Source organism: Odontomachus brunneus, unplaced genomic scaffold (genome assembly GCF_010583005.1).
Source record: "Odontomachus brunneus isolate Ranch 3 - 2012 unplaced genomic scaffold, Obru_v1 Obru_scaffold_009, whole genome shotgun sequence".
Lineage (NCBI taxonomy): Eukaryota > Metazoa > Arthropoda > Insecta > Hymenoptera > Formicidae > Odontomachus > Odontomachus brunneus.
Window position 1 is genome coordinate 1,232,725 of NW_022639459.1, and position 25,302 is coordinate 1,258,026.

Here is a 25,302-nt window from a genome sequence, read left to right on the forward strand (position 1 = left end):
CGTCGTTACAAGTAACGCGTTACTTCCCAACCCTGATATTTACCATCCACTTTCTATATTGCTGTACAATGAAATTTAATGGACTCATGAGCAACCAAAGTCAAAATGCTTAATTTTACTTTAATCGTTAGTAATACGAAAACACAAAATTGTAGAGAAATTTTTTCAGAATGTAAATTGTATAGAAAACGTCAATCTTATACGGTATATGTAGCGGTTTATGTATAGCGGTCCGCACAATTGTAGGAATCACTTCTTTCGCTGGATCGTTAGAAGTTTTTACGTTAAGGCCATTACGTACGAAATTGTGTCCCGACACAAACGTTTGGATTGCAGGAAAATCAATGTCTGTTTTCACGCCAGTGTGCTATATCGATTACGAACCAGTTACACGTTGCAGATAGAAAAAGAAATCTCAAGTACTTGACACTCACGCGGATAAGTTTAAGACGGGTCGTTTGTTCATATATGCTAAACGATCGTCTTACAGTGGCACAGAAATATTACTATTGCTCTATTAGTAAGATTATTACTATTTATAAGATTCCGTCGTATACATTCTTGCTGTATTTGTATCGATAGCGATTGGCTGCGATGTAATCCCGACGTGTGTTTCATGCTATCGGAACTCAAAAACGGAACGATATGTATCGAGAAAATAAGCATAAACGTCGAAAAGTTGATTGTGTATGTGTGTATACTTCCGTTTATCTTTCTTTACAAAAACACGCTGTGACATAAACTCAGTCACTGTACGATCGAGTTGTTCGCCTAAAATAAAAGGTAAACTCGTCCCCTTTTGAGCATAAGATCTGTTGCGAATTGATATTTCTCTTGATTTTACTTCTGTCTTAAGATATTCTTAATAACCCAATTTTTTAGTTTCATAAATTTATTAAATAAAAGTAAAATTTTTTTACTTTTAATATTGGCACGTCAGTTAAGGACGTATTACCCGTATCGCGAAAATAATGAAAAAATCTGGAGAAAGCTACAGATTAATTTACACGTTATATCTAAAAGTAATAACAATTGAGATTCAGACACAGTCTAAATTAAAGCTTGATCTATAATGTGTTCTTTATCCCCTGTTTCTTCTTTTTTATCTCTTTCTGACTTAAATCTTAAGGAATCAAGCTAGAAAAAAATAAAGAACAAGGAACAGGCAGCAAAGAGCACATTGTAAATTAAGATTTACAGTTAACCAACTTTAAAATATAGACATGATAATGTCAAATGACATTAACGTTTGAGACGTCATCAATGCGTCATCAGTACGTCATTTGATATTATCCATTCTATTTAGAAATATTTCAACCCACGTTGTTATGGAAATATATATTGTGCTGTGTTTCTAGTAAGAGAAAAGAGATAATTAAAAAATAATGATAAAAATCTCAATCTTTTAATATATATATTTTGAATATTCAAAATGTATATGTAAACTTTCATTGTGATTCAAAGATAAAAATTAATAAGTTATAAATAGTATAAAATAAAAATGTGATGATAAAACAAAAATATGTTTTCTAATTTTCAGTAGCATTATCCGCGATAATACGAGCAATACATCCTTGATGACTACCCTAGACATGTAAAAATGTCAATTACTATTAAATCACTAGATAATAATATCAAAAAGTCGTCTTATCTCGTCTTATCATTGAGCAACAATGAATAACAGACATAATGCTTTCTTACAAAGTAGTGTAAAAATTTCAACAAAACTACCCTTCATGTCGGACGTGTGTCAGTCAGTCGTGATTCGAGAACACTAGTTCAATCATTTCAACAAACATAGAATGGCGTTAAACGCCGTAGACATTCTCAATATCATCATGTTTATCCAAGTTGTCAACAGCACGAGAAAATCTTAATAAAAACGTCGCTTCTCGTAGATCTCGGGCCTAAAAACATAAAAAAAGATATATAAGTCATGTTCGCAAACAAAAATTGACAGGTCTTTGACAGGTCAAAGATTGAGAATTAGTAGGGATCGTGCAGTCGTCACGTGACGCCGTCGACGATCCGTGAATCAATTGTTTTCCAAGATTCCGAAATCACAGAGGATATTAGTGACGTTTTAGTATGTGTCGCTGCAAGTTGCAGTACTGATGGGATGCGTAGTGGCAGTACCAGCATTTAAACTGCGGTTCCTTCTGGCACTCGTTCCGTATGTGACGGTTGTAGGTGGTCTTAGTGGCGTAGCATCTGTTGCACTGCGAGCAGCGATATGGCTTCAGCAATTTGCGTGCGAGCATGCCCCTCTTGATCTGACCTGAAAGTAAAATTCGTAGTATTATTAATGCATATCCGGTGCTGTGTTCGGCGAGAATTTCATCTTCGCGATGTATCATTCCCGCGCATCAGCTGCTGTGTTCCCGACTCTTTGTCTTCGTTAGATGAGTAGGTTCCACTTAAGAAAAACGGAAAATAAGATGGATCGTTCAAACTCAAGAGAAGTGATTGATAGAATGGTTAGTTTTGACAGTTTGCAGAGAGATGGGATACGTTTGTGTGTGCGGCAAGCTCAGTAAATTCTCACACATTTTACTTTATATGGTTCAATAAATTCGCAAGAGCATGGGTGAATGTTGAGAATACGTTTGACGATGAGGGTCGATAGTTGTGGGCCATAAAGAGATAAAGGGAATGGTGTGAGTAGCTGCGTTATTGCTCATTTCTTCACGTGTCTCTCTCTCTCTATCTCCTCTCGCCCTCTCTTTCTTCAACATGGTGAGTTTCCAGGTCTTCGAATGATATCTTCGATTGTATCTTCGAGCGAAGTAGTTGCTGCCACATGAGCTATTCTTATTTCGAAGATGCCGTGACTAGTGTAAGAGAGGTTGTAAGACACCATATTCGACCATGCATATCAATTATAATTTTATTATGTATATGTCGCGCAATATATATTTATAGTGATTATAATAAAATTATAATAAACTACAATAAAACGCACCGTAAACGGGGTCAGATGCAACTAAGGCCTCGGTGAATATCCATTTAACTCTTTCATCCCGAGTGGTAGACATAGATGTACCATAAATATATTATATTCAGGTATGAAAAGATTAACGTCCGAATATATGAGAGAATTAGTCAACTTGTTACAGAATTTTTGTTTTTTCTTGCCGACAAAATCAAATTTAGCGAAAGGAACGACACGTCGTGATTTTTCTCATCACCTCAGCTCGATTACAATTTCCCCCATTTCCATCTTCAGTGTAGCACTATATCGATCATACATTCAACATTCTGGTTTCCTATAATATTCTTATAACAGTGTGTCCTAACAGCATTAAGTGATAGTTCAATTGTAAAACCCTCTACCATTGACATTACAATACATTTACTATAACCATATATGCAATCAATGACGGTTAAACTAATGTCTCTTACGTGACGTAAGAGAAAAAAACAAAGGATAAATGCTGAGTAAAAACTATCTTAAAAACTAACCAAGTTTAATACTATTGATGGGAAAAAACAGTGAATTTCACGAAGCGCGCCGTTCTCGATTTCGACACAAGTTTAAGGCTAGTTAATTATGACAAATCACTATTTTCTTTTCCGCTTGAAAGCTTCTTTCTCCCCTTTTTTTTCGCGTAAGGTACCGATTTTTGCAATCATATTTTTTCCTTATTCATACTCGTACATAATTTTATTTACCCTTTATTGCGTTATCGCCGATGAATTCTTCGTTTGGACGTAATTTCAACTTCGACGAATTATACTAAAAAGTTTTCACAGTCTCTAAGTGGTTTTTTTTAAGTGTCTCAGTCGTTCGCGAAGAAAATGATGTCAACCATCTTTTTACCCCAGTCTTCACAAATTATAGCTTACAATCAGATTTTGTCAATTTGTAATATACAAGGTGCTTCACACAACACGTGACATATATACATAATGTTTCACAATTACTAACGCTCATATGCGAATGGAACTCATCAAACTGAAAAAGTGCCATTTTATGCTAGACAACCACGGTAATTATTAAGATATTAATTGAAGAAGATTAAAAAAATTAGAGAGAGCGCGGTGCAGTGCGGGGCACTCTGAAGAAAAAAAAATCAAACCCTGATAAGCAAAACGTTCATAATACGTTGTGAGATTGGCAGTAGATTTGATGAGAATATTGTGACAAATGCAAAGTTAAACTCGCGTTCTGTCGATAGAATCTGCTGAGATAACTTGACAGTAGAGCAGCGGTATAAACTAGGTAGAATCTGCACAGTTACAGAACAAAATTCTCTGCCGTAACTGATCATTGCTTGCTCAAAATATATTTGTTATTAAAACTATAGATTTGCTACTGTAATCCAAATTTTTGCAGTTATTATTATGTTAGTTCCATAGCTAAATATGTACTGGCAATTGTATTTTTAGTTATTCATATGCTATAATGAAGTTTAACTATCACACAGATTCTTGCCGCAGCAGCTAATTCTCTTTTACTGCTGGCAGATCCTGTTGTATTTCTGCTACCAAACTGCCGATGAAATTGACAGCAGTCGGTTATCTGGGATGTTTCAATAATTATCGTGGTTGTTTGCAAAATGGTGGAGCACTTTCTTGTTTCACTTGATATGTTCTATTTGTACACGAGCATTGATAATTCAGTCAGATATCATTAACATATCTATTTTATTATATTATATCTCAGGAGATAAATACAAATTATTTCTATTTCTTTAGTAATTTTTTGTTCTTTCAATTTAAATCATTCTTTTAGTATCACTAGCATCATTAGTATCACTCTTTAGCAACTACGAGTAATGCGAATTATATCATTAAGAAGAAATTTTATCACAAGAAAAGAAGAAAAGTATCAATATTTTAAAGAGTTTTTGAAAATGAGGATGATTTTTATATATAACATTTAATATAACCTTGATATTTTTTTATCGATAGTTATATGTGATGAAAAATATAGACTAAAATGTAAAATATATAAAATACAGCACAATAATCTAATAGATTATTACTAGTGAATAAAACTTTGTTCCTACAATAAAAACAAACCGCGATGTTATAAGTAAATGTTACTTACGTAATGTGCAAAACAATTTTATCACAAGAATTCAAATTTTGTCAAATTGTATTTTCAATTAAATTGCAAATTTACCTAATCTTTCAAGAATAAGTTATAAGTAAATGTTACGTAATGTGCAATACAATTTTATCACAAGAATTCCAATTTTGTCAAATTGTATTTTCAATTAAATCGCAAATTTAACTAATCTTTCAAAAATATTTTTACAAGAATTTGCAACATGTACACACACACACACACACACACTCCCCCGCTGGCCCGAGCGTATGTTCCTATTAAATTTCAAATTTTATAAGTAAAGTGTAATTCTATTACATTCTGCGTGTGTGTGATGTGTTTCTATCTACAAACTGAAGCAATTCTATGTATACAGTGAAGAAATCTATATTTTATCTATGTAATTTCTTTTGTTAATAATTTTTTAACAAAGATCAAGCAACGGCTAAAACGTTCAGAAGGTCACTTAGGAAAGTAGCCTCTAGTATATATATAAATAGGAAAATCATTGCTGAAGGGTAAGTTAAAGTGTATGTTTACCATTCATTTTCTGTATTGCTGTGCAATGAAGTTTAATGGACTCATGAGCAACCGAAGTCAAAATACTCAATTTTACTTTAACCGTTAATAATACGAAAACACAAAATTGTAGAGAAATTTTTTCAGAATGTAAATTATATAGAAAACTTGAATCTTTTACACGGTATTTATGTGCAGCAGTCCGCACAATTGTAGGAATTACTTCTTTCGCTTGACCATTAGAAAGTTTTTATGTTAAGGCCATTACGCACGAAATTGTGTCTCGACATAAACCTTTGGACTGCAGAAAAATCAGTGTTTGTTCTCATGTCAGTGCGCCGTATCGATTACGAAGCGGTTACGCGTTGGAGATAAAAAAAGAAATCTCAAGTACTTGACACTCACGCGGATAAGTTTAAGACGGGTCGTTTGTTCATATATGTTAAACGATTGTCTTATAGTGGCACAGAAATATTACTATTGCTGTTAGTAACATTATTACTATTTATAAGATTCCGTCGTGTAGATCCTTGCTCTATTCGTATCGTTAGCGATTTTCTGCGATGTAATCTCGACGTGTTTCACGCTATCGGAACTCAAAAGCGAAACGATACATATCGAGAAAGTAAGCATAAACGTCGAAAAGTTGATTGTGTGTGTGTGTGTATGCTTCCGTCTATCTCTCTTACTTTACAAAAACGCGCTGTGATATAAACTCAATTATTATACGATCGAGTTGTACGCCTAAAGGTAAACTCGTCCACTTTTGAGCATAAGATCCGTTGCGAGCTGATATTTTTCTTGATTTTACACCTGTCTTAAGATATTCCTAATAATCAAATTTTTTAGTTTCATAAATTTATTAAATAAAAATAAAATTTTTTTAACTTTTAACATTGGCACGTTAATTAAGGACGTATTACTCGTATCTCGAAAATAATGAAAAAATCTGGAGAAAGCTACAAATTAATTTACATGTTGTATCTAAAATGATTACAATTAAGATTCAGACAGAGTCTAGAATAAAGCTTGATCTATAATGTGTTCTTTATCCCCTGCTTCTTCCTGTTTATCTCTTTCTGAGTAAAACCTTAAGGAATCAAGCTAGGAAAGAAATAAAGAACAAGGAACAGGCAGTAAAGAGCACATTGTAAATTAAGATTTAACCTATGATTATTATTTAAGATTACAGTTAACCCACTTTAAAATATAAACCTAGTAAACATAATATCAAATGATATATTAACGTTAGAGACGTCATCAATGCGTAATCAGTACGTTATTTGATATTATCCTTAGAAATATTTCAACCCACGCTGTTATGGAAATATATGTTGTTGCTATGTTTCTAATAAAAGAAAAGAGATAATTAAAAAATAATGATAAAAATCTCAATCTTTTTATATATACTTTGAATATTTAAAATATATATGCAAACTTTCATTGTGATTCAAAGATAAAAATTAAAAGTTATAAATAGTATAAAATAAATAGTCTATAAAAATGTGATGATAAAGTAAAAATATGTCATTATTTGACTGTATTATACACATATATCGTATATATTTTTATATGTAGAAAATGGGAGTGTTAGTATATTTCTAATTTTCAGTGGCATTTTCCGCGAATACGGGCAATACATCTTTGATAACTACCGTAGAGATGTAAAAATGCCAATTACTATTAAATCACTACATAACAATATCAAAAAGTCGTCTTATCTCGTCTTATCATTGAGCAACAATGAACAACAGATATTATGCTTTTTTTACAAAGTAGTGTAAAAATTTCCATAAATCTACTCTTGATGTCGGGAGTGTATCAGTCAACTGTGATTCGAGAACACTAGTTCAATCATTTCAACAAACATAGAATGGCGTTCAATCGCCGTAGATATTCTCGATATCATCATATTTATCCAAATTGTCAACAGTACGAGAAAATCTTAATAAAAACGTCGCTTGTCGTAGATCTCGGGCCTAAAAAACACATAAAAAAAAATATATAAGTCATATTCGCAAACCAAAATTCGGTCAGGTCAATGATTGACAATTAGTTGAAATCGTGCAGTCATCACGTCGACGATCCATGAATCGATTACTTTCCAAGATTACGAAATCACAGAGGATATTAGTGACGTGTCCGAATGTGTCGCTCCAAGTTGCACTTTTGATTGGATGCGTAGTGGCAGTACTGACATTTGAACTGCGGTTTTTTCTGACACTGGTCCCGTATGTGACGGCTGAGGGAGCCGTTAGTGGCGTATCGTCTGTTACATTGCGAGCAGCGATATGGCTTCAGCAATTTGCGTGCGAGCATGTCCCTCTTGATTTGACCTGAAAGTAAAATTCGTAGTATCATTAATGCATACCCGGTGCTGTGCTCGGCGAGAATTTCATCTTCGCGATGTGTCATTCCCGCGCATCAGCTGCTGTGTTTCCGACTCTATACTCTTTGTCTTCGGTAGATGGGTAGGTTCCACTCAAAAAAAAACAAAAAATAAGATGGATCGTACAAACTCAATAGAAGTGACTGATAGAATGGTTAGTTTTGACAGTTTGCGGAGAGATGGGACACGTTTGTGTGTGCGGCAAGTTCAGAAAATTCTCACATATTTTACTTTATATGGTTCAATAAATCCGTGGGTGAATGTCGAGAATATGCTTGACGGTGAGGGTCGATAGTTGTGGATCGTGAAGATATAAAGGGAATGGCGTCAGTAGTTGCGTTATTGCGTATTTCTTCACGTCTCTCTCTTTATCTCCTCTCGCTTTCTCTTTCTTCGGCATGGTGAGTTTCTAAGTCTTCGAGTGATATCTTCGATCGTATCTTCGAGCGAAGTAGTAGCTGCCACACGAACTATTCTTATTTCGAAGGTGCCGTGACTAGTATTAGAGAGGTTGTAAAACATCATATTCGACCATGCATATCAATTATAATTTTATTATGTATGTCGCGCAATATATATTTATAGTGATTATAATAAAATTATAATAAACTACAATAAAACGCGCCGTAAACGGGGTCAGATGCAACTAAGGCCTCGGTGAATGTCCACTTAACTCTTTCGTCCCGAGTGGTAGACATAAGTGTACCATAAATATATTATATTCAGGGACGAAAGAATTAACGTCCGAATATACGAGAGAATTAGTCAACTTATCACAGAATTTTTGTTTTTTCTTGCCGACAAAATCGAATTTAGCGAAAGGAACCTTTCAACGACACGTCGCGATTCTTCCCATCACCTCAGCTCGATTACAATTTCCCCTATTCCCATTTTCGGTGTAGCATTTCGATCATACATTCAACACTCCCTATAATATGGCTTCCTATAGTATCCTTATAACAGTGTTTCCTAACAGCATTAAGTGATAGTTCAATTGTAAAACCCTCTACCATTGAGATTAGAATACATTTGCTACGTAACCATAAATGCAAACAATGACGGTTAAACTAATGTCTCTTACGTGAGAGAAAAAATAAAGGGTAAATGCTGAGTAAAAACTATCTTAAAAACTAACCAAGTTTAATAGTATTGATGGGAAAAACAGTGAATTTCACAAAGCGAGCCGTTTTCGATTTCGACACAAGTTTAAGGCTAGTTAGTTATAACAAATCACTGTTTTTTTTCCTGCTTGAAAGCTTCTTTTTCTGTTTTTCTTCGCGTAAGGTACCGATTTTTGCAGCCACATTTCTCCCTTATTTATACTCGTACGTAATTTTATCTACTCTTTACTGCGTTATCATCGATGTATTCTTTGTTTGAATGTAATTTCAACTTCGACGAATTATACTAAATAATTTTCACAGTCTAAATGGTTTTTTTGAACCGTTTCAGTCGCTCGCGAAGAGAATGATTGCAACTATCTTTTTATCCCAGTCTTCACAAATTATGGTTTCTAATCGGATATTGTTAATTTTTAATATACAAGTACAATATACATTGTACTTGTGCTTCACACAACACGTGACATGTATACATAATGTTTCACAATTATTAACGCTCATATGCAAATGGAACTCAACAAACTGAAAAAGTATGCTATTTTGTGCTAAACAACCACGATAATTATTGAGATATTAATTGAAGAAGATTAACAAATTAGGGAGCGCGCGGTGCAGTGCGGGGCACTCTGAAGAAAAAAAATCAAACCCTGATAAGCCAAACATTCATAATACGTTATGAGATTGGTAGCAGATTTGATGAGAATGTTATGGCAGTGTAGAGTCATCTGTGGCTGCGTTAAACTCGCGTTTTGTCGATAGAGTCTGCTGAGATAACTTGACAGCAGATCAGCGATATAAACCAGGATCTGCACAGTTACAGAAAAAAAATTCTCTGCTGTAACTGATCATTACTTGCTCAAAATATATTTGTTATTAAAACTATAGATTTGCTACAATTCAAATTTTTGCAGTTGCTGCTATTATATTGATTTCACAGCTAAATATGTGTTTACTGGCAACTGTATCTTTAGGTATTTATATGTTATAACGAGGTTTAGTTATCACACAGATTCTTGCCGCAGCAGCTTTTACTGCTGGCAAATCCTGTTGTATTTCTACTACCAAACTGCTGTCGATAAAATTGACAGCAGTTGGCTATCTGGGCTGTTTCAATAATTGTCGTGGTTATTTGCAAAATAGTAGAACACTTTTCTGTTCCACTTGATATGTTCTATCTGTACATAAGCATTGATACGATAATTCAGTCAGATATCATGAACACATCTACTTTATTATATCTCACGAGAAAAATAAAAATTATTTCTACTTTCTTAATAATTTTTTTGTTCTTTCAATTTAAATTATTCTTTTGGTATTACCAGCAACTATAAGTAGTGCGAATTATATCATTATGAAATTTTATCACAAGAAAATAAGAAGAGTATCGACATTTTAAAGAGTTTTTGAAAATGAGGATATTTTTTATATATATTCAATATAAGCTCGATTTTTTTTATCGATAGTCATATGTGATGAAAAATATAGGCTAAAATCTAGAATATAAAAAATAGAGCACAATAATTTAATAGATTATTACTAGTGAATAAAACATTGTTCCTACAATAAAAACCGCGACGTCATGAGTAAGACATTACTCACTAATGTGCAATATAATTTTATCACAAGAATCCCAATTTTGTCAAATTGTATTTTCAATTAAATTGCAAATTTACCTAATTTTTCAAGAATATTCTTACGATCTTTTGCAACGTGTATACACAGACACACATATATATGTATATACATAAATATATATATATGTGTGTGTGTGTATGTGTTGGTGTGCGTGTGCGTGTGTGTGTGTGTGTGTGTGTGATTTTTTATCGACATTTGTCATATTTATGTGAAGATTATTTAGTAAATTTGAGCTAGAACAATTTTTAATTTCGCGTACTCTTAAAAGTCCCGATCTAGTCACTATTCATGTGTCTATAAGCGACGAACCGCTAAATCCGATCCTGCTGTCATTAACAATACAATCTATGAACAGCTTTTAAATGATATCGGATGATTTATCGAAAATCTCATCCATTGTGCGTCATCTCATCGATAAAGTCTGCGGTTTTCGCGTATACACGACACACACACACATATTCGTGCTCACGTTTAAACGAAGCGACACGAATGGAGAACACAAATTGAATGTTTATGATAATATTTTATCACGATTAACAAGAACGCTTATTATAATTGCTTCTCGATAAAAAGGAGGAAAGCCGATTGTTACACACGTCGGTCCGGCCCAAATAGAAACGAAAATCGAATTTTGACTTCGTCTCTTTCTCCTTCTTCCACTGCTGATCTTTTTATCGCCATCACATCTCTCGTGTTCTTTTTTTTGGAGAATATTGATCTTCCTTAGCTGTCGATCTAGCATAAGTATGACATACTATCAATTAGGTTTTGGCGAATTCAACACACACATACACACACACACCAAATCGCAAGAAGTGTCAGCTATACATATTCACATTGCGATCACTATCAAGTATGATTTGCAATAATTCACTACTATACTTCTGAATAACTTTTCAAGTTTGAAACACGCAATTCTTCTAGTCTAGAAACTTGCTTGAATTCTAATGATCTTCAATCCGCCGTCTAACGCGGCACGATACATCTTCGAGACGATTATGGAGGGCTTGCGAGTTGTTATCTCTTACAGAGTCGGCTGAGACACCTGCCAGTGGACGAAACACGACGATCAACCTAGATCGCAGAATGACCGATCAAGCCGGACAATACTCTCTAAATTTCTTCGAATAAAGCTTTTACTCAAGAAGCAGAGTGACTACTAAATCACTCGAATCCGAGCGATACTTCACTCATGTAGAATGTACTCTTCACTGTAAATCGACGATAGTTACACACGTATATGTTGTATAGCGCGGTCCGCATAATTGTAGGAATCACTTCTTTCACTTGACCGTTAGGTCTGACGTTAAAGCCGTTACACACGAAATTGTGTCTCAACAGAAATGTTTGGATTGCGAGAAAATTAATGTTTGTTCTCACGTCGGTGTGTTATATCGATTACGAAACGGTTGGAGATAGAAAAGGAAATCTCAAGTGTTTGGCATTCACGCGGATATGTTTAAGACGGATTGCAGGATTATTGCTATTTATGAGATTTCGTTCTTTACATTCTGGCTCTATTCGTATCGATAGCGATTTGCTGCGAGGTAATCTCGACGTTAACATGTTTTTCACGAGGCGTCAGATAACTCAGTGGTTTAGAGCAATCGCCCGGCAAGCGAAAGACCCGGGTTTCGAGTCCCGGCCTAGCAAAACTGTGCTCTAGATATTTTTCTCTCTCTGGAACGAAAAGATACGCAGATCTCGAACGGCGTCCCGCCGCCACCTAGTATGTCCTCCTTCTTCTATGGTTCTTATATTTCTCGGAACTCAAAAACGGAACGATAGATATTGAGCAAATAAACATAAACGTCGGAAAGTTAAGTGTGTATGTGTGTGTGCTTTCATCCATCTTACTTTCTTATTTTACAAAAACACACTGTGATATAAACTCAATCGTTACAGGGTCGAGCTGTATGACTGAAGAATAAATTCGTCCCCTATTGAACATAAGATTTGTTGCAAGCTGACGTTTCTCTTGACTTCACTTCTGTCTTAAGATATTCCTAATAGTCCAATATTTTTTTATTTTCATAAATTTATTAACTAAAAATAAAATTTCGTGACTTTTAACATTGGCACTCCAATTAAGGATGTATTACTCGTATCTAAAATATAATAAAGTAATTTGGAAAAAGGTACAGATTATTTTACACGTTGAATTTAAAAGTGATCACAAACAAATTTGATATCGATTCAGAGTCTAGATTGAAACTTAATATACAATGTTCCCTTTGTTTCCTTTCTTTCTCTCTTCCTGTTTCTTTTTCTTTATCTCTTTCTGACTCAAATCTCAAGGTTTAAAGTAGAAAAAGAACAAGGAACAAAAAACGAAGAGCATATTGTAAATTAAGATTTTACAGTTATTCCACTTTGAAATGTAAGCCTCATAAACATACATGATAACATCAAATGATGTATTAACGTTAGAGACATCATCAATACGTTTTCGAAACGTCATTTAATGTTATCCTCTTACTTGGGAATGTTTCAACTCACGCTGTTATGGAAATATATGATGTTGTGTTGGGTCTTTAGTAAAGAAAATAATAATTAAAAAATAATGATAAAAATCTCAATCTTTTTATATTACTTTGAATATTTATAATGTTTATGCAAACTTTCATTGAGATTTAGAAATAAAAATTAAAAAATCATAAATAGTATAAAATAAAATAGACTATAAAAAAATGTAATGACGAAGTAAAAATATATTATTACTCGACTATATTGTACATATATACTGTACACATTTTTATATATGAAAAATAGAAACATTAGCTTTTCTTTATACGTGCAATACATCCTTGATAACTTCTCCATTTTAGAAGTGTAAAAATTACTGTGCCAATTATTACTAAAATCACTAGTTAACAATATTAAAAAATCGTCTTATCTCGTCTAATCATCGAAAAATAATGAACAACAGATATCATGCTTTCTTACAAAGCAATATAAAAATTTCAACAATTCTTCCCTTGATGTCGGGCGTGTGTCAGTCAGCCGTGATTCGAGAACACTAGTTCAGTCATTTCAATAAACATAGAAATGGCGTTCAAACGTCGTAGACATTCTCGATATCATCATATTTATCCAAGTTGTCAACAGCACGAGAAAATCTTAATAAAAACGTCGCTTCTCGTAGACCTCGGGCCTAAAGAAACATAAAAAAAGATATGTCATGTTCGCAAACCAAAATTCGGTCAGGTCAATGATTAAAAATTAGTCGGGATCGTGCAGTCGTCACGTGACACCGTCGGCGATCCATGAATCGATTGTTTCCAAGATTGCGAAGTCACAGAGTATATTGGTGACGTGTCCGTATGTGTCGCTTCAAGTTGCAGTACTGATGGGATGCGTATTGGCAGTGTTCGCATATGTACTGCGGCTCCTTCTGGCACTCCTTCTGCAAGTGACGGTTCAAGGTACCCTTGTTGGCGTAGGTTTTGTCACACTGCGAGCAGCGATACGGCTTCGGGAATATGCATGCGAGCATGCTCCTCGGTCGCGGCCTCTTGGTCTGACCTGAAAGCAAAATTCGTAGCATGATTAATGCGCATCCGGCGCGACATTCGGCGAGAATTTCATCTTCACGATATGTCATTCCCGCGAATCGGCTGCTGTGTGTTCCCGACTCTTTACTTTTTGTCTTCGGTAGGCGTAATAGGCGTAATAGGTCTAAGAAAAACTCAAGAAAAACGGAAACGAAAGATAAGACGGATAATTCAAACTCTCAAGAGAAGTGACGCTCGTGACTGATAAATAGAAATTCGATAAATATTTAATTTTTTAAATTCACAGAGAGGTAGAACATGTTCGTGTGCGGCAAGCTCGGTAAATTCTTACACATTTTGCTTTATACGGTTCGGTGAATCCGTAAAAACGTGGATGAATGTCGAGAGTACGATTGATTTGACGGTGAAGGCCGATAGTATTTATGTAATTGTGACCGCTGCGCATATGGTGCAAATTTGCGAATGTTAGATTATCGCAGGTTCTCGATATCCTTCTATAGATGCATTATTTTGTATTCGTTTCTCTCTATATTTTTTCTTTCTCTCTCTTTCTTCGGCACGGTGATTTCCCAGATCTTCGAATGATGTCTTCGATCGTGTTTTCGAGCGAAGTAGCTCCTGTCACACGAGCTATTCTTTTTTTTCGAAGACGCCATGACTAGTAGGAGGGAGCGTGAAATTAGATTCAACTATGTATATTAATTATAATTTTATGATATATATGTCGCGCAATATACATAAAAATTATAATAAAATTATAATAAGCTACAGTAAAACGCACCGTAAACGGAGTCACATATAACTAAGACTTCGGTGAATATGCATTTAACGTCTAAGTATACAAGTAGTCCAAGCGTCCAAGTATACAAGAGAATTAGTCAACTTATCACAGAATTTTTGCTTTTTCTTGCCAAAAACTGAATTTAGCGAAAGGAATTTTTCAACACCGCGATTTCTCCAATCACTTCAGCTCAATTACAATTTCCTCCATCTTCATCTTCGGTGTAGTACTGTGTTGATAAATAGTTGATTGTACATTCAACATTCTGGCCTTCTATAGTATTTTTATAACGGTATGTATGTCCTAACAGCATTAAGTGATAGCTCAATTGTAAAACTTTCTACTATAGAGATTACAATACACTTACTATGTAACCATATATGTAATCAATGACAGATAAACTAATGTATTACGTAGCGTGAGAAGAAAAAAAGCAAAGGACAAATGCTGAGTAAAAACAGATCAAATGTAATTGCACTGAAGAGAAAAACAGTGAATTCCACGAAGCGTGTCGCTTTCAGTCTCAACAGAAGTTGAAGGTTAGTCCTAAAAAATCACTGTTTTCTTTTCTACTTGAAAGCTCCTTTCTTCTTCTTCTTTTTTTTCGCGGATGGTGTCGAGTTTGCAGTCATATTCGTGCGTAATCTTATTTATTCTTCAGTGCGTAATTATCGATATACTCTTCGTTTCGACGTAATTTCAGCCTTGATGAGTTATACTAAACAATTTGAACAAAGATTGAACGGCGTTCAAACAAACGGCGAAGACATTCTCGAAACCATTTTCACATTTATCCAAGTTGTCAACGACATGCGAGAAACTTAATAAAAACGTCGCTTCTCGTGAAGATTTCGGGTCTAAAAAAAATACAAGCCAAGTATATATAAGTCATATTCTTAAGCGAGAATTCAATTATGGCAGTGACTGAGAATTAGTCATGCCAGTCGTCGACCGTCGACGATCCGTGGATCGTTGGTTTCCAAAATCAGGAAATCACAGACAATGTAGCGTCCACATGTGTCGCCGAAAGTTGGACCGCTGATGGAACGCCTTTTGGCAGTAAAGGCATACTACTGTGTCCAAAAAGTAAGGTGACATTGCATTTATTTCGAAAATTCTTTATTTATTCTTGCAAATCAATTTCGTCCCCTTCAAAGTAATCCCCCCCTGATATAATACACTTATTCCAACGGATTTTCCAATCTTCGAAACAGTTGTAATAATCGATTTCAGGAATGGCCTTTAGCTCCTTCTTCGCAGCGGCTAACTGTGTGACGATAATGCACCGTCACACACTGCGCTGATTATTCGTGATTTTTTAGCCAAAAACTCGACTAATATCGTTCCACAACCACCGTATTCACCTGATTTGGCTCCATGCGACTTCTGGCTCCGGGGACACCGTTTCGAGTCGATAGAAGAGATTCAAGCCGCTGCGAAGAAGGAGCTAAAGGCCATTCCTGAAATCGATTATTACAACTGTTTCGAAGATTGGAAAATCCGTTGGAATAAGTGTATTATATCAGGGGGGGATTACTTTGAAGGGGACGAAATTGATTTGCAAGAATAAATAAAGAATTTTCGAAATAAATGCAATGTCACCTTACTTTTTGGACACAGTAGTATGTGCTGCGGTTCCTTCTGGCACTCCTCCCGTAGATGACGGTTCAAGGTGCTCTTGTTGGTGTAGAATCTGTTGCACTGCAAGCACGGATACGGCTTCTGAAATATGGTTCGACCTGAAAGCAAAATTCGTAGTATGATTAGTCCGCACCCGATGCGGAGAATTTCGTCTTCGCGATGCGTCATTCTCGTGAATCAACTGCTGTGTGTTCCCGACTCTTTATCTTCGGTAGGTGCTTAGGTTCCATTCAAAAAAAGCGAAACCAAATAAGACGGATCGTTCAAACTCAAGAGAAGTGATACTCGTGGCTGACAGATGGTTAATCTTGACAGTTCGCAGAAAGATAGAATAGGTTTGTGTGCGGCAAGCTCAGAAAATCTTTACACACTTTACTTTATACCGGTCGATGAATCCGTAAGAACGTGGATGAATGTCGGGAATATAATTGTATTATGTATAATTGTGACAACTGTGCAAATTTGCGAATGTTAGGTTCTCGATATCCTTCTGTGAATGCGTTGTTTGTACATGTCTCTCTTTCTCTTCCTTCTTTCTCTTTCTCCGGCATAGTATAAACTTTCAGGTCTTCAAGTAATATTTTCGATCTTCCAGCGAAGTAGCTGCTACCACACGAGCTATTCTTATTTCGAAGACAACGTGACTAGTAAGAGAGGTCGTGTAACATCATATTCAACCATGCATATTAATTATAATTTTATTATGTATATGTCGCGCAATATATATAGTAATTATAACAAAATTATAATAAACTACAATAAAACGCGCCACATAAACGGGGTCACATATAACTAAGGCCTCGGTGAATGTCCGTTTAACGTCCGAATATACGAGAGAATTAGTCAACTTATCACAGAATTTTTGCTTTTTTTGTCGACAAAATCGAATTCAGCGAAAGAAATCTTTCAACGATACGCCGCGATTCTCCCTATGACCTCAGCTCGATTACAATTTCCCCCATTTTCATCTTCGGTGTAGCACTATATCGATCATACATTCACAACATTCTGGCTCCCTATAATATCCTTATAACAGTGTATTTTAATAGCATTAAGTGATAGCTCAATTGTAAAACCTTCTACCATTGAGATTACAATTGCTATGCAACTATATATGTAATCAATGATTAAACTAATGTTTCTTACGTAGCGAGAGAGAAGAAAAAACAAACGATAAATGCTGAGTAACTATTTTAAAAAACTAATGAAAAGTAACAGCATTGAAGGAGAAAACCAGTGAATCCCATGAAGCGCTTTCGATCTCGACGGAAGATCAAAGTTAATCCTGACAAATCACTGTTTTTCCTCCACGCTTGAAAGCTTTCTCCTTCTTTTTGTCGCGGAAGGTGTCGATTCTTGCAGTCATATTTTCCCCGCAGTCATACTCGTACGTAATCTTATTTACTTTTATCATCATCATCGATATACTCTTCATTTCGACGTAATTTCAGCCTTGACGAATTATATTAAAGAATTTTCGCAGTCCCTAAGTAATTTTTTTAACCGTCGCAGTCATTCACGAAGAGAATGACCAATATCTCTTCGTCGCAGTCTTCATAAATTATAGCTTCCAATCAGGGTCGGATTTTACCAATAGACATTATAGGCACGCACCTACGAGCGGCAAATTTTGAGAGCGAGAGAAGAAGGAGCAAAGAAGAATGTTTCTTTCTAATATACAAAGTGTTTCATGCAACACGTGTCATATATGTGATGTTTGACAATTACCAACGCTCGTGCGCGAATGAAAAACTGAAAAAGTGTGCCATTTTGCAAACAACAACGATAATTATTGAGGTATTAATTAAAGACAATTGACGAATTAAAGTTGATACGATTAATGTCAGACATCATGTGTAAAAATTATTATCTATTTCTTTAGTAATTTTTATTGTTTCCTTTAATTGTATAATTCGTTTGGTATCACGAGCAATTAGAAGTAGTATGAATTATATCAACAAGAAGAGAGCAATATTCAAAAAAATTTTTAAAATGAAGATAATTTTTATATACATTTGATATAAACTCGATATTTTCTTATCGATAGTGTTACGTGATAAAAAATATAGACTAAAATATAGAATATATAAAATAAAGAATAATAATCTAATAGATTATATTACTAGTGAATACAAATTTCCTACAATAAAAACAAACCGCGACGTCATGAGTAAGACGTTACTTACGTAATGTGTAATACAATTTTATCACAAGAATTTGAATATCACAATTTTGTCAAATTACATTTTCAATTAATTTGTAAATTTATCTAATATTTTACGATTAATTCTTACAATCTTTGGCGATATACATGTGTGTATATATACACATATATATCGCCAAAAATATATGTGCATATATATATTTTATAGATGTATACTAAAAATTTTAATATATATATTAAAAATAATTAAAAATTATTCTAATCTCTCTCTCTCTTTAATACATAATATGATACACGTAGATAAAAAAATATATATTTTTTTTTTATCTACATTTGTCATGTTATGTGAACATTACTTAATAAATTAGAGCTAGGATAATTTTTAATTTCGTGTACTCTTAAAAGTCCTGATTTACAGACACCAATCATGTGTCTATAAGCGACGAAAACGACTAAATCCGACCCTGTTATCATTAATGATACAATCTCTTAAATAATATTTTTACCGTAAATTTCATTCGCTTTGCATCTTCTCATCATATGTTGTTCAATATTTTTACGCCTGAGATTATTTTTCACGTTTCGCGGCTTTCGTACATACACGTCACACACATAAATATATTCGCGCTCGCGTTTAAACGAAGCGACACGAATGCTGAACACAAATTGAACATTTATGGAATAATTTTTCGTAACGATTAATAAGAACGGTTATTACAATTGCTTCCCGGTAGAAAAAGAGAAAGTCGATCGCTATATGCGTCCGTCCGATTCGACTAGGAACGAGAATCGAATTTTGACTTCTTCTTCTCCTTCTTGCTCTTCCACTGCTGTGTTGCCACCAAGAGTTTAAATCTCTCTTGTTCTCTTCCTTGGAGAGTATTGATCTTCTTCAACTGTCGATCTAGCACGAATGTGACAAACTATCAATTAGGTTTTAGCAAATTCAACAGCACATAACATACACACATATACCAAAGTAAATCGCAAGAAATGTCAGCTATACATATTCATATTGCGATCTTACTATCAAGTATGGTTTACGATAATTCACGTTATTACACTCCTCGAATAACTTTTCAAGTGACAAAACACGCAATCTTCCTAATATAGGAACTCGTTTAAATCCTAATCAATCCGCTATCTAACGCATGATATATCTTTGAAACGATCTTCGACCAGGTTCGCAAGTTATCGTCTCTCACAGAGTTCGCTGAGACACCTGCCAGTGGATGAAACATGGAGAATCAACTTAGATCGCAGTAATCCATCAAGCCAGCCGATCAGGCGAACAATATTCTCTAAATTTCTTGAAATAAAGCTTTCATTTGAGAAGCAGAGTGATCACTGAATTATTCGAATCTGTGTGTGTGTGTGAGAGTGTAATATTTTACTCATATAGAATAAACTCTCCTACTCTGAATCATCGAGTGAATATCTTCGCTCGAAATTGTGGAGTGAATTTGGTGCGCTTCACCGTTGTAGGAACATATTTACTCTAATCGATTGGAATATTCACTGACATGGAGAACATGAGAATTCACTCTAGGCTTGGGTGAAACATTCATTTTGCGACTTCGAGTGGTAGTATTGTCACTATCACCTCGAAAGTACTGCGCTTTCTTTGTTTTGAATGAGATTTCACTCCAAGAAGAGGATACGATATATTCTTCGCGTTCTGTCCAGCTAGTCTATATGATTCAAGTGACGAACCGTGAGAGACGTTAACTTCCGAACTTGATTTGTAATTAATGGACTCTTGCTGTATACCTAGCAGTCAACACAATAATTTGTATCGTCAAACATCAGAAACTATCTGTCGTCCGACATTAAGCTTCATGGTTACTCAGATGTGTTTTGAGAGGCGTGCAAAATCCCGTCGAGATCGAAATTGCTCGATCGTTGTTCTTGCGTGGCTGGCGTATGGAACGCTCGTTCTTCACTGTGGATTCTGTGACTTGAGCCGTATTGTGACGCGATTCTCCCGAGGACGGGAGTCCACAAAAGAGGATATGCCGTGGATGGTGAAGGCGTGTCGCTTGAAGTTGGCTTTCTGCTTGAAGCCTCGACGGCACATCTCGCAGATGTACTGCGGTGGCTTGTGGCACTCGTCGTTCAAGTGACGCTGTAGGCTGCCCTTGTTCTTGTAGGTTTTGTCGCACTTGTGGCAAGCGAACGGTTTCGGCAGGCAGTCCTGGCTTGGCGGCAATAGACGTCTCTTCTGCGAGTGTCTACCTAGAATGTAGAGGATGAAAGCACTCGATTATTGGACCTCGTCTCGATGAGACGACAATGACAGAAGTGTGCGTGAGCTTTTAAAAGCACGGATGATCGTCGAATCTGAAGCCTGCGACAGATTGTTTTGCCTCTATCGCTTATGTGCGTGTCTACATGATGAGCTAGTCTGCGTGTGAGGTCTTTAGTCCGTTAGTACTGTTAATCCTCTAGTATACTACGAGATGAATGCAAAAAGGTCGCTTTGAGACAGAGGTATTTCAACATTGGAATACGATTGGCTGATTAGTATCGATAATATCTTTCATGGTTAAGAGCTTGCAAAAATCGGTCGGATCGTCGATGATTGGTACACAAGATGAGCTGTTTCCCTCACAGAATCGGAGAATCAATTTAAAGGCGACGTACGGTTATGAGTGACAATGGCGGGTACTTTGATCGTGCATATACTGCCTGGAGTGTAGTTTGAATTGATAGCAACGAAACAGTACGTGGAATGTATTGTCTCGTTGCTATTAATTCAAACGAATATGACTAATAATCCGACGAACGTTCGCAAGCCTTGATAGAATCTTGCAATGTTGCTAGAAAATCTTCAAGCGGCTCTTCGTGACTGGCAGACACTGTATGTTCATCTCTTTATTTAAAAATTCTTTATTTCGCAATTCTTCCCCAAGCAAATTCTTCCTATAGAATGGAAGGAAAACGCGAGAACGCATCGTGCAGGCGATTCTCGTGAAACGGGTCTGTGACCAGTTATTTGAGAATTCAAGCTTGACTCATTTGTACGACTCGATCGAGAGGCGACTTTGGGATTGTACTGAGACAAAAATACTTGCAAATTTATTTGTGGGATATAAAGTTTATTTTCGCAAAAATCAATTTTATTTTAATAAATTTTGTAAAAAAATTAACTTTGTATTGTACAAATAAATTTTCAAGTATTTTTTATCACTGTGAAGGGTGATGGTGTTATGCACGGAGGGAAAAGTTTGTTTGAATTCACCTGGCAATGGGCAGTGTTGAGTATTGATAAGTGAAAATTGTCCTTGACTAAAATAGTAAGTAAATTGATAATCAAAATTAATCAATCGTCATGCATATGATCACAAATAATTTCATCGATTGATGAAATGAATTATCAATCAGAGTACACGGAGAAAAAAGTTTGGTTGTATTAACATGCACTTTTTGATTGATTTGCTGATTAAAACCACAAACTTCATTTTAATACAACCAAAAAATTTTTTTCTGTGTGTATGAACAATTATTACAAAGTTTGATTAATAATCTATTTCGTCAGTCGACGAAATTATTTATGAATTTACATATGACGATTAATTAATCTGAATTATTAATTTGTCAGTTATTTCAGCAAAAAAAATTTTAATCGATTAATACACAACACTTCAATAAACGAACCAAACGCGTTTTGTTTCAAGAAAACAAAATTTTTTATTCTTAGAACCGAATTTATAATGTAGAATCAGAAATTCTATTTTCTTCAACCAAAATGTGTTCGGCTCGTTCATTGCCAGATTAAATCAACCGTCTTTTTTCCGTGTGGTTCTTATAAATAAACCTACTGAAAAAGTATATTTCGATTTCTTTCTAATTTGGCACAAATTATATTAGAAGTACAAAAAATATTTAGGTTATATTTTTTCATTTTGGCCTACTTTGAGTTTCACGGGCAGTTTATAGCTTTTTAATGTTCTCACTCCTATCATCAACAAATATAACAGAAATGCATAAAAAATAAAATTGAATACAAGATATAGTTAAATAATTTTAACAAAATCGGCATAGCTGAGACACGAACCATTCTAAATTTCTTTAGCCAAGATTCCAACCAAAATATTTTAAATCTGTGCTAAATTAGTCAAAAATGGTTCGAATCTCTGCCAAACCGAGAAATTATTTGTATAAATAATTTTTTTCAGCATTTTACATGTTTTGTTTAAACATTTTATTATTTATATAATTTTACACATTTGACTTCATATTTATAATCAGTAAATAAAAAATAAAATTCAATTTTATTTCTTATATGTTTTTGTTGCACTTGATAATAGGAGTGAGAACATTAAAAGGCTATAAACTGCCCATAAAACTCAAAGTGGGCCAAAAAGAAAAAAATATGATCTAAATATTTTTTACTTTTACATTTGTGTCAAATTAGAAAGAAATTAGAGTGTAACTTTTGGGTAGGTTTACTTGTTAGAGGAGATAGGATTGGAATTTACGTTACGAAGCCGGGTCAAAAGTCTCCGCATGTTCTTCTTGCAGACGTAGCAAATTTACCGCAAGCTCTTCTCGCTGTACTCGCTTCACATGTAGGATCTTCCACGAGCGTAGTAGAATTAAGACGCGCGATGATGCCGCCGTGTCCCCGTCTGCAACGTAAAGTACACTGAAAGCGGTAAGTTAGTAAAAGATACGTAAGGAAACTAGCTTTATCTAGTGAAGATGCACGACAAAGTGCAGCTGAGAAGAACGCGGGAGGAACTCTTCTAGGTTTCACGAAAGCTTCAGAGCTTTTTCTTTTTTCGAAACGCGGCGTCGTGATTCCCTGATGGTTGTATCGTGAATTGCAAAATCTGTGGCTTTATGATTAAAGCTTTGGGAGCCATTTTTTCAGCATGAAGTGTGGAGAAATAAGGACGTCAATTAACAAGCGACGATTCTTACATTCACTGGCAAAGATAATTTTGTAACGTCTTCCAAGTCGATCTTCTAGGTCGTGACATATGATAGCTGCTTCTCACAAGTGGCGCACTTGGGTTAATTTACAGACAGATAAACTCATCATTAACTTTCTATGGCTTGACAAAGTATATGAGGGATACTGGAGACAAAAGTTTAGTTTCTGAAAAATGAACGGATCACCGTTGGGAGTCTTCTGTGTGACGACAAGTTTCAAGAAGCTGGCAACAAGTGAAGAGACACGACAAGGGTAATTGTCTTAGCAAAATAATACAACAATCAAGAAAACAAAAATCTACAAGAGCGAAAATAAGAATTTTAAATGTTCGAGTTGTTATTCAAATATCTACTGGCACATAGATATGTAGTAAGCACATCCTTCTTTTTCTTCTTCTTTTTGTCCTTTATTTCCGATGCAGATGAATACGTGACGTACACACATGTGTGCTTTTCTTCCTATGTTTAAAACACTGTACACTTTCATCCTTCTTGCTTCTCCTCGCCTCTGTCACTTCGAAAATCAATAAGGAGAAAGTGCTTTCTTCGTAACGTTTCTATATCACCAGTTTCACGTTAGTTTTCGATCTTCAAACTGCTTTCGATTCAGCCAATCTATTGCACTTCGTCATCATGTAGCTCGCCACGTCTTTAGACTCCGAGCGCTATCTGTGCTGATTGTTTTTGTGTCTCTGGAAACTGCTGCGTTGTTTAAACATTTTTCCGCAATAGTCGCATCTGTGCTGCGGTTCCTTGCCGCACTCCTCTCGCAAATGCCGACACAAGGAGACTCTCCAGACGTAGCTCTTACCGCAGAGTCGACAGATAAATGATTTTCGGCTCGGTAATCTGCTGCTGGCCATCGTGTAGTCGAAAACTGTAAATGACAGAGAGATTAATGGTAATCGGACTGAATCGTCGTGGAAGCCGTTCGCCCGAATTACACTCGATAGGTTGGAAATTTGCTACGGAGAGAATCTCGTAGCATACAAATAAACAGTGACCGACCTTGTTAATGAATTTCAGATTATTCTTTATTAAGGGAAGATTCCAGTTTACAGTTTACTGAAAAATGGGAGGCTTTTTTGAATTTTTTTTCAAAGAAATGAATAATGATATCGATATAGCCTTTCATCCACACACTATTTATCATTGTTTTAAGTACAAAAATAACATTTTTAAAAATTTGAAATTCCGCCCAGGATTGTGCTGAACACGGTGTTACTAGACATCTCCAACTTGTGGACAAGCTCGTGTAAAAATCTGAAATAAGTAGGATAAGAAAATTTAAGAATTCTATGTTAAATTTGCTGGAGGATGAACCTAAATTTTTTGGAAAATTCTAAAATTAGTATGTTTTCTGAGAATAAATATTAAGTAAATTTTATTAAATTCCGACTTTCTATATACAGGGTGTTCAAAAAGTCCCGGACCGGTGAAATATCTCGAAAACTAAGCATTTTAGAAAAAAATGTTTCAGATAAAAGTTGTGGCGTTTAAAAAGATGTATTTACTGATCACATCAGTTTGACCTTGGGTTGCGTAG

At 35.2% G+C, this 25,302-nt stretch overlaps 3 protein-coding genes across 3 annotated transcripts; all 3 read right to left on the reverse strand.

The window, feature by feature from the left end:
- Window positions 1–2,072: 2,072 nt before the first annotated feature.
- LOC116840372 (zinc finger protein 431-like) lies at window positions 2,073–7,987 on the reverse strand. The gene is made up of 2 exons (XM_032806990.1): window positions 7,771–7,987; window positions 2,073–2,278 (listed from the first exon to the last, which is right to left on the reverse strand). The coding sequence occupies exons 1-2, from the start codon at window positions 7,985–7,987 to the stop codon at window positions 2,073–2,075; spliced, it is 423 nt and encodes a 140-aa protein (XP_032662881.1).
- A 6,025-nt stretch (window positions 7,988–14,012) lies between these two features.
- On the reverse strand, window positions 14,013–18,089 carry LOC116840373 (gastrula zinc finger protein xFG20-1-like). The gene is made up of 3 exons (XM_032806991.1): window positions 17,945–18,089; window positions 16,621–16,752; window positions 14,013–14,242 (listed from the first exon to the last, which is right to left on the reverse strand). The coding sequence occupies exons 1-3, from the start codon at window positions 18,087–18,089 to the stop codon at window positions 14,013–14,015; spliced, it is 507 nt and encodes a 168-aa protein (XP_032662882.1).
- Window positions 17,859–24,619, reverse strand: LOC116840374 (histone-lysine N-methyltransferase PRDM9-like). The gene is made up of 3 exons (XM_032806993.1): window positions 24,474–24,619; window positions 23,358–23,659; window positions 17,859–21,053 (listed from the first exon to the last, which is right to left on the reverse strand). The coding sequence occupies exons 1-3, from the start codon at window positions 24,617–24,619 to the stop codon at window positions 20,758–20,760; spliced, it is 744 nt and encodes a 247-aa protein (XP_032662884.1). The 3' UTR covers window positions 17,859–20,757.
- Window positions 24,620–25,302: the final 683 nt, after the last annotated feature.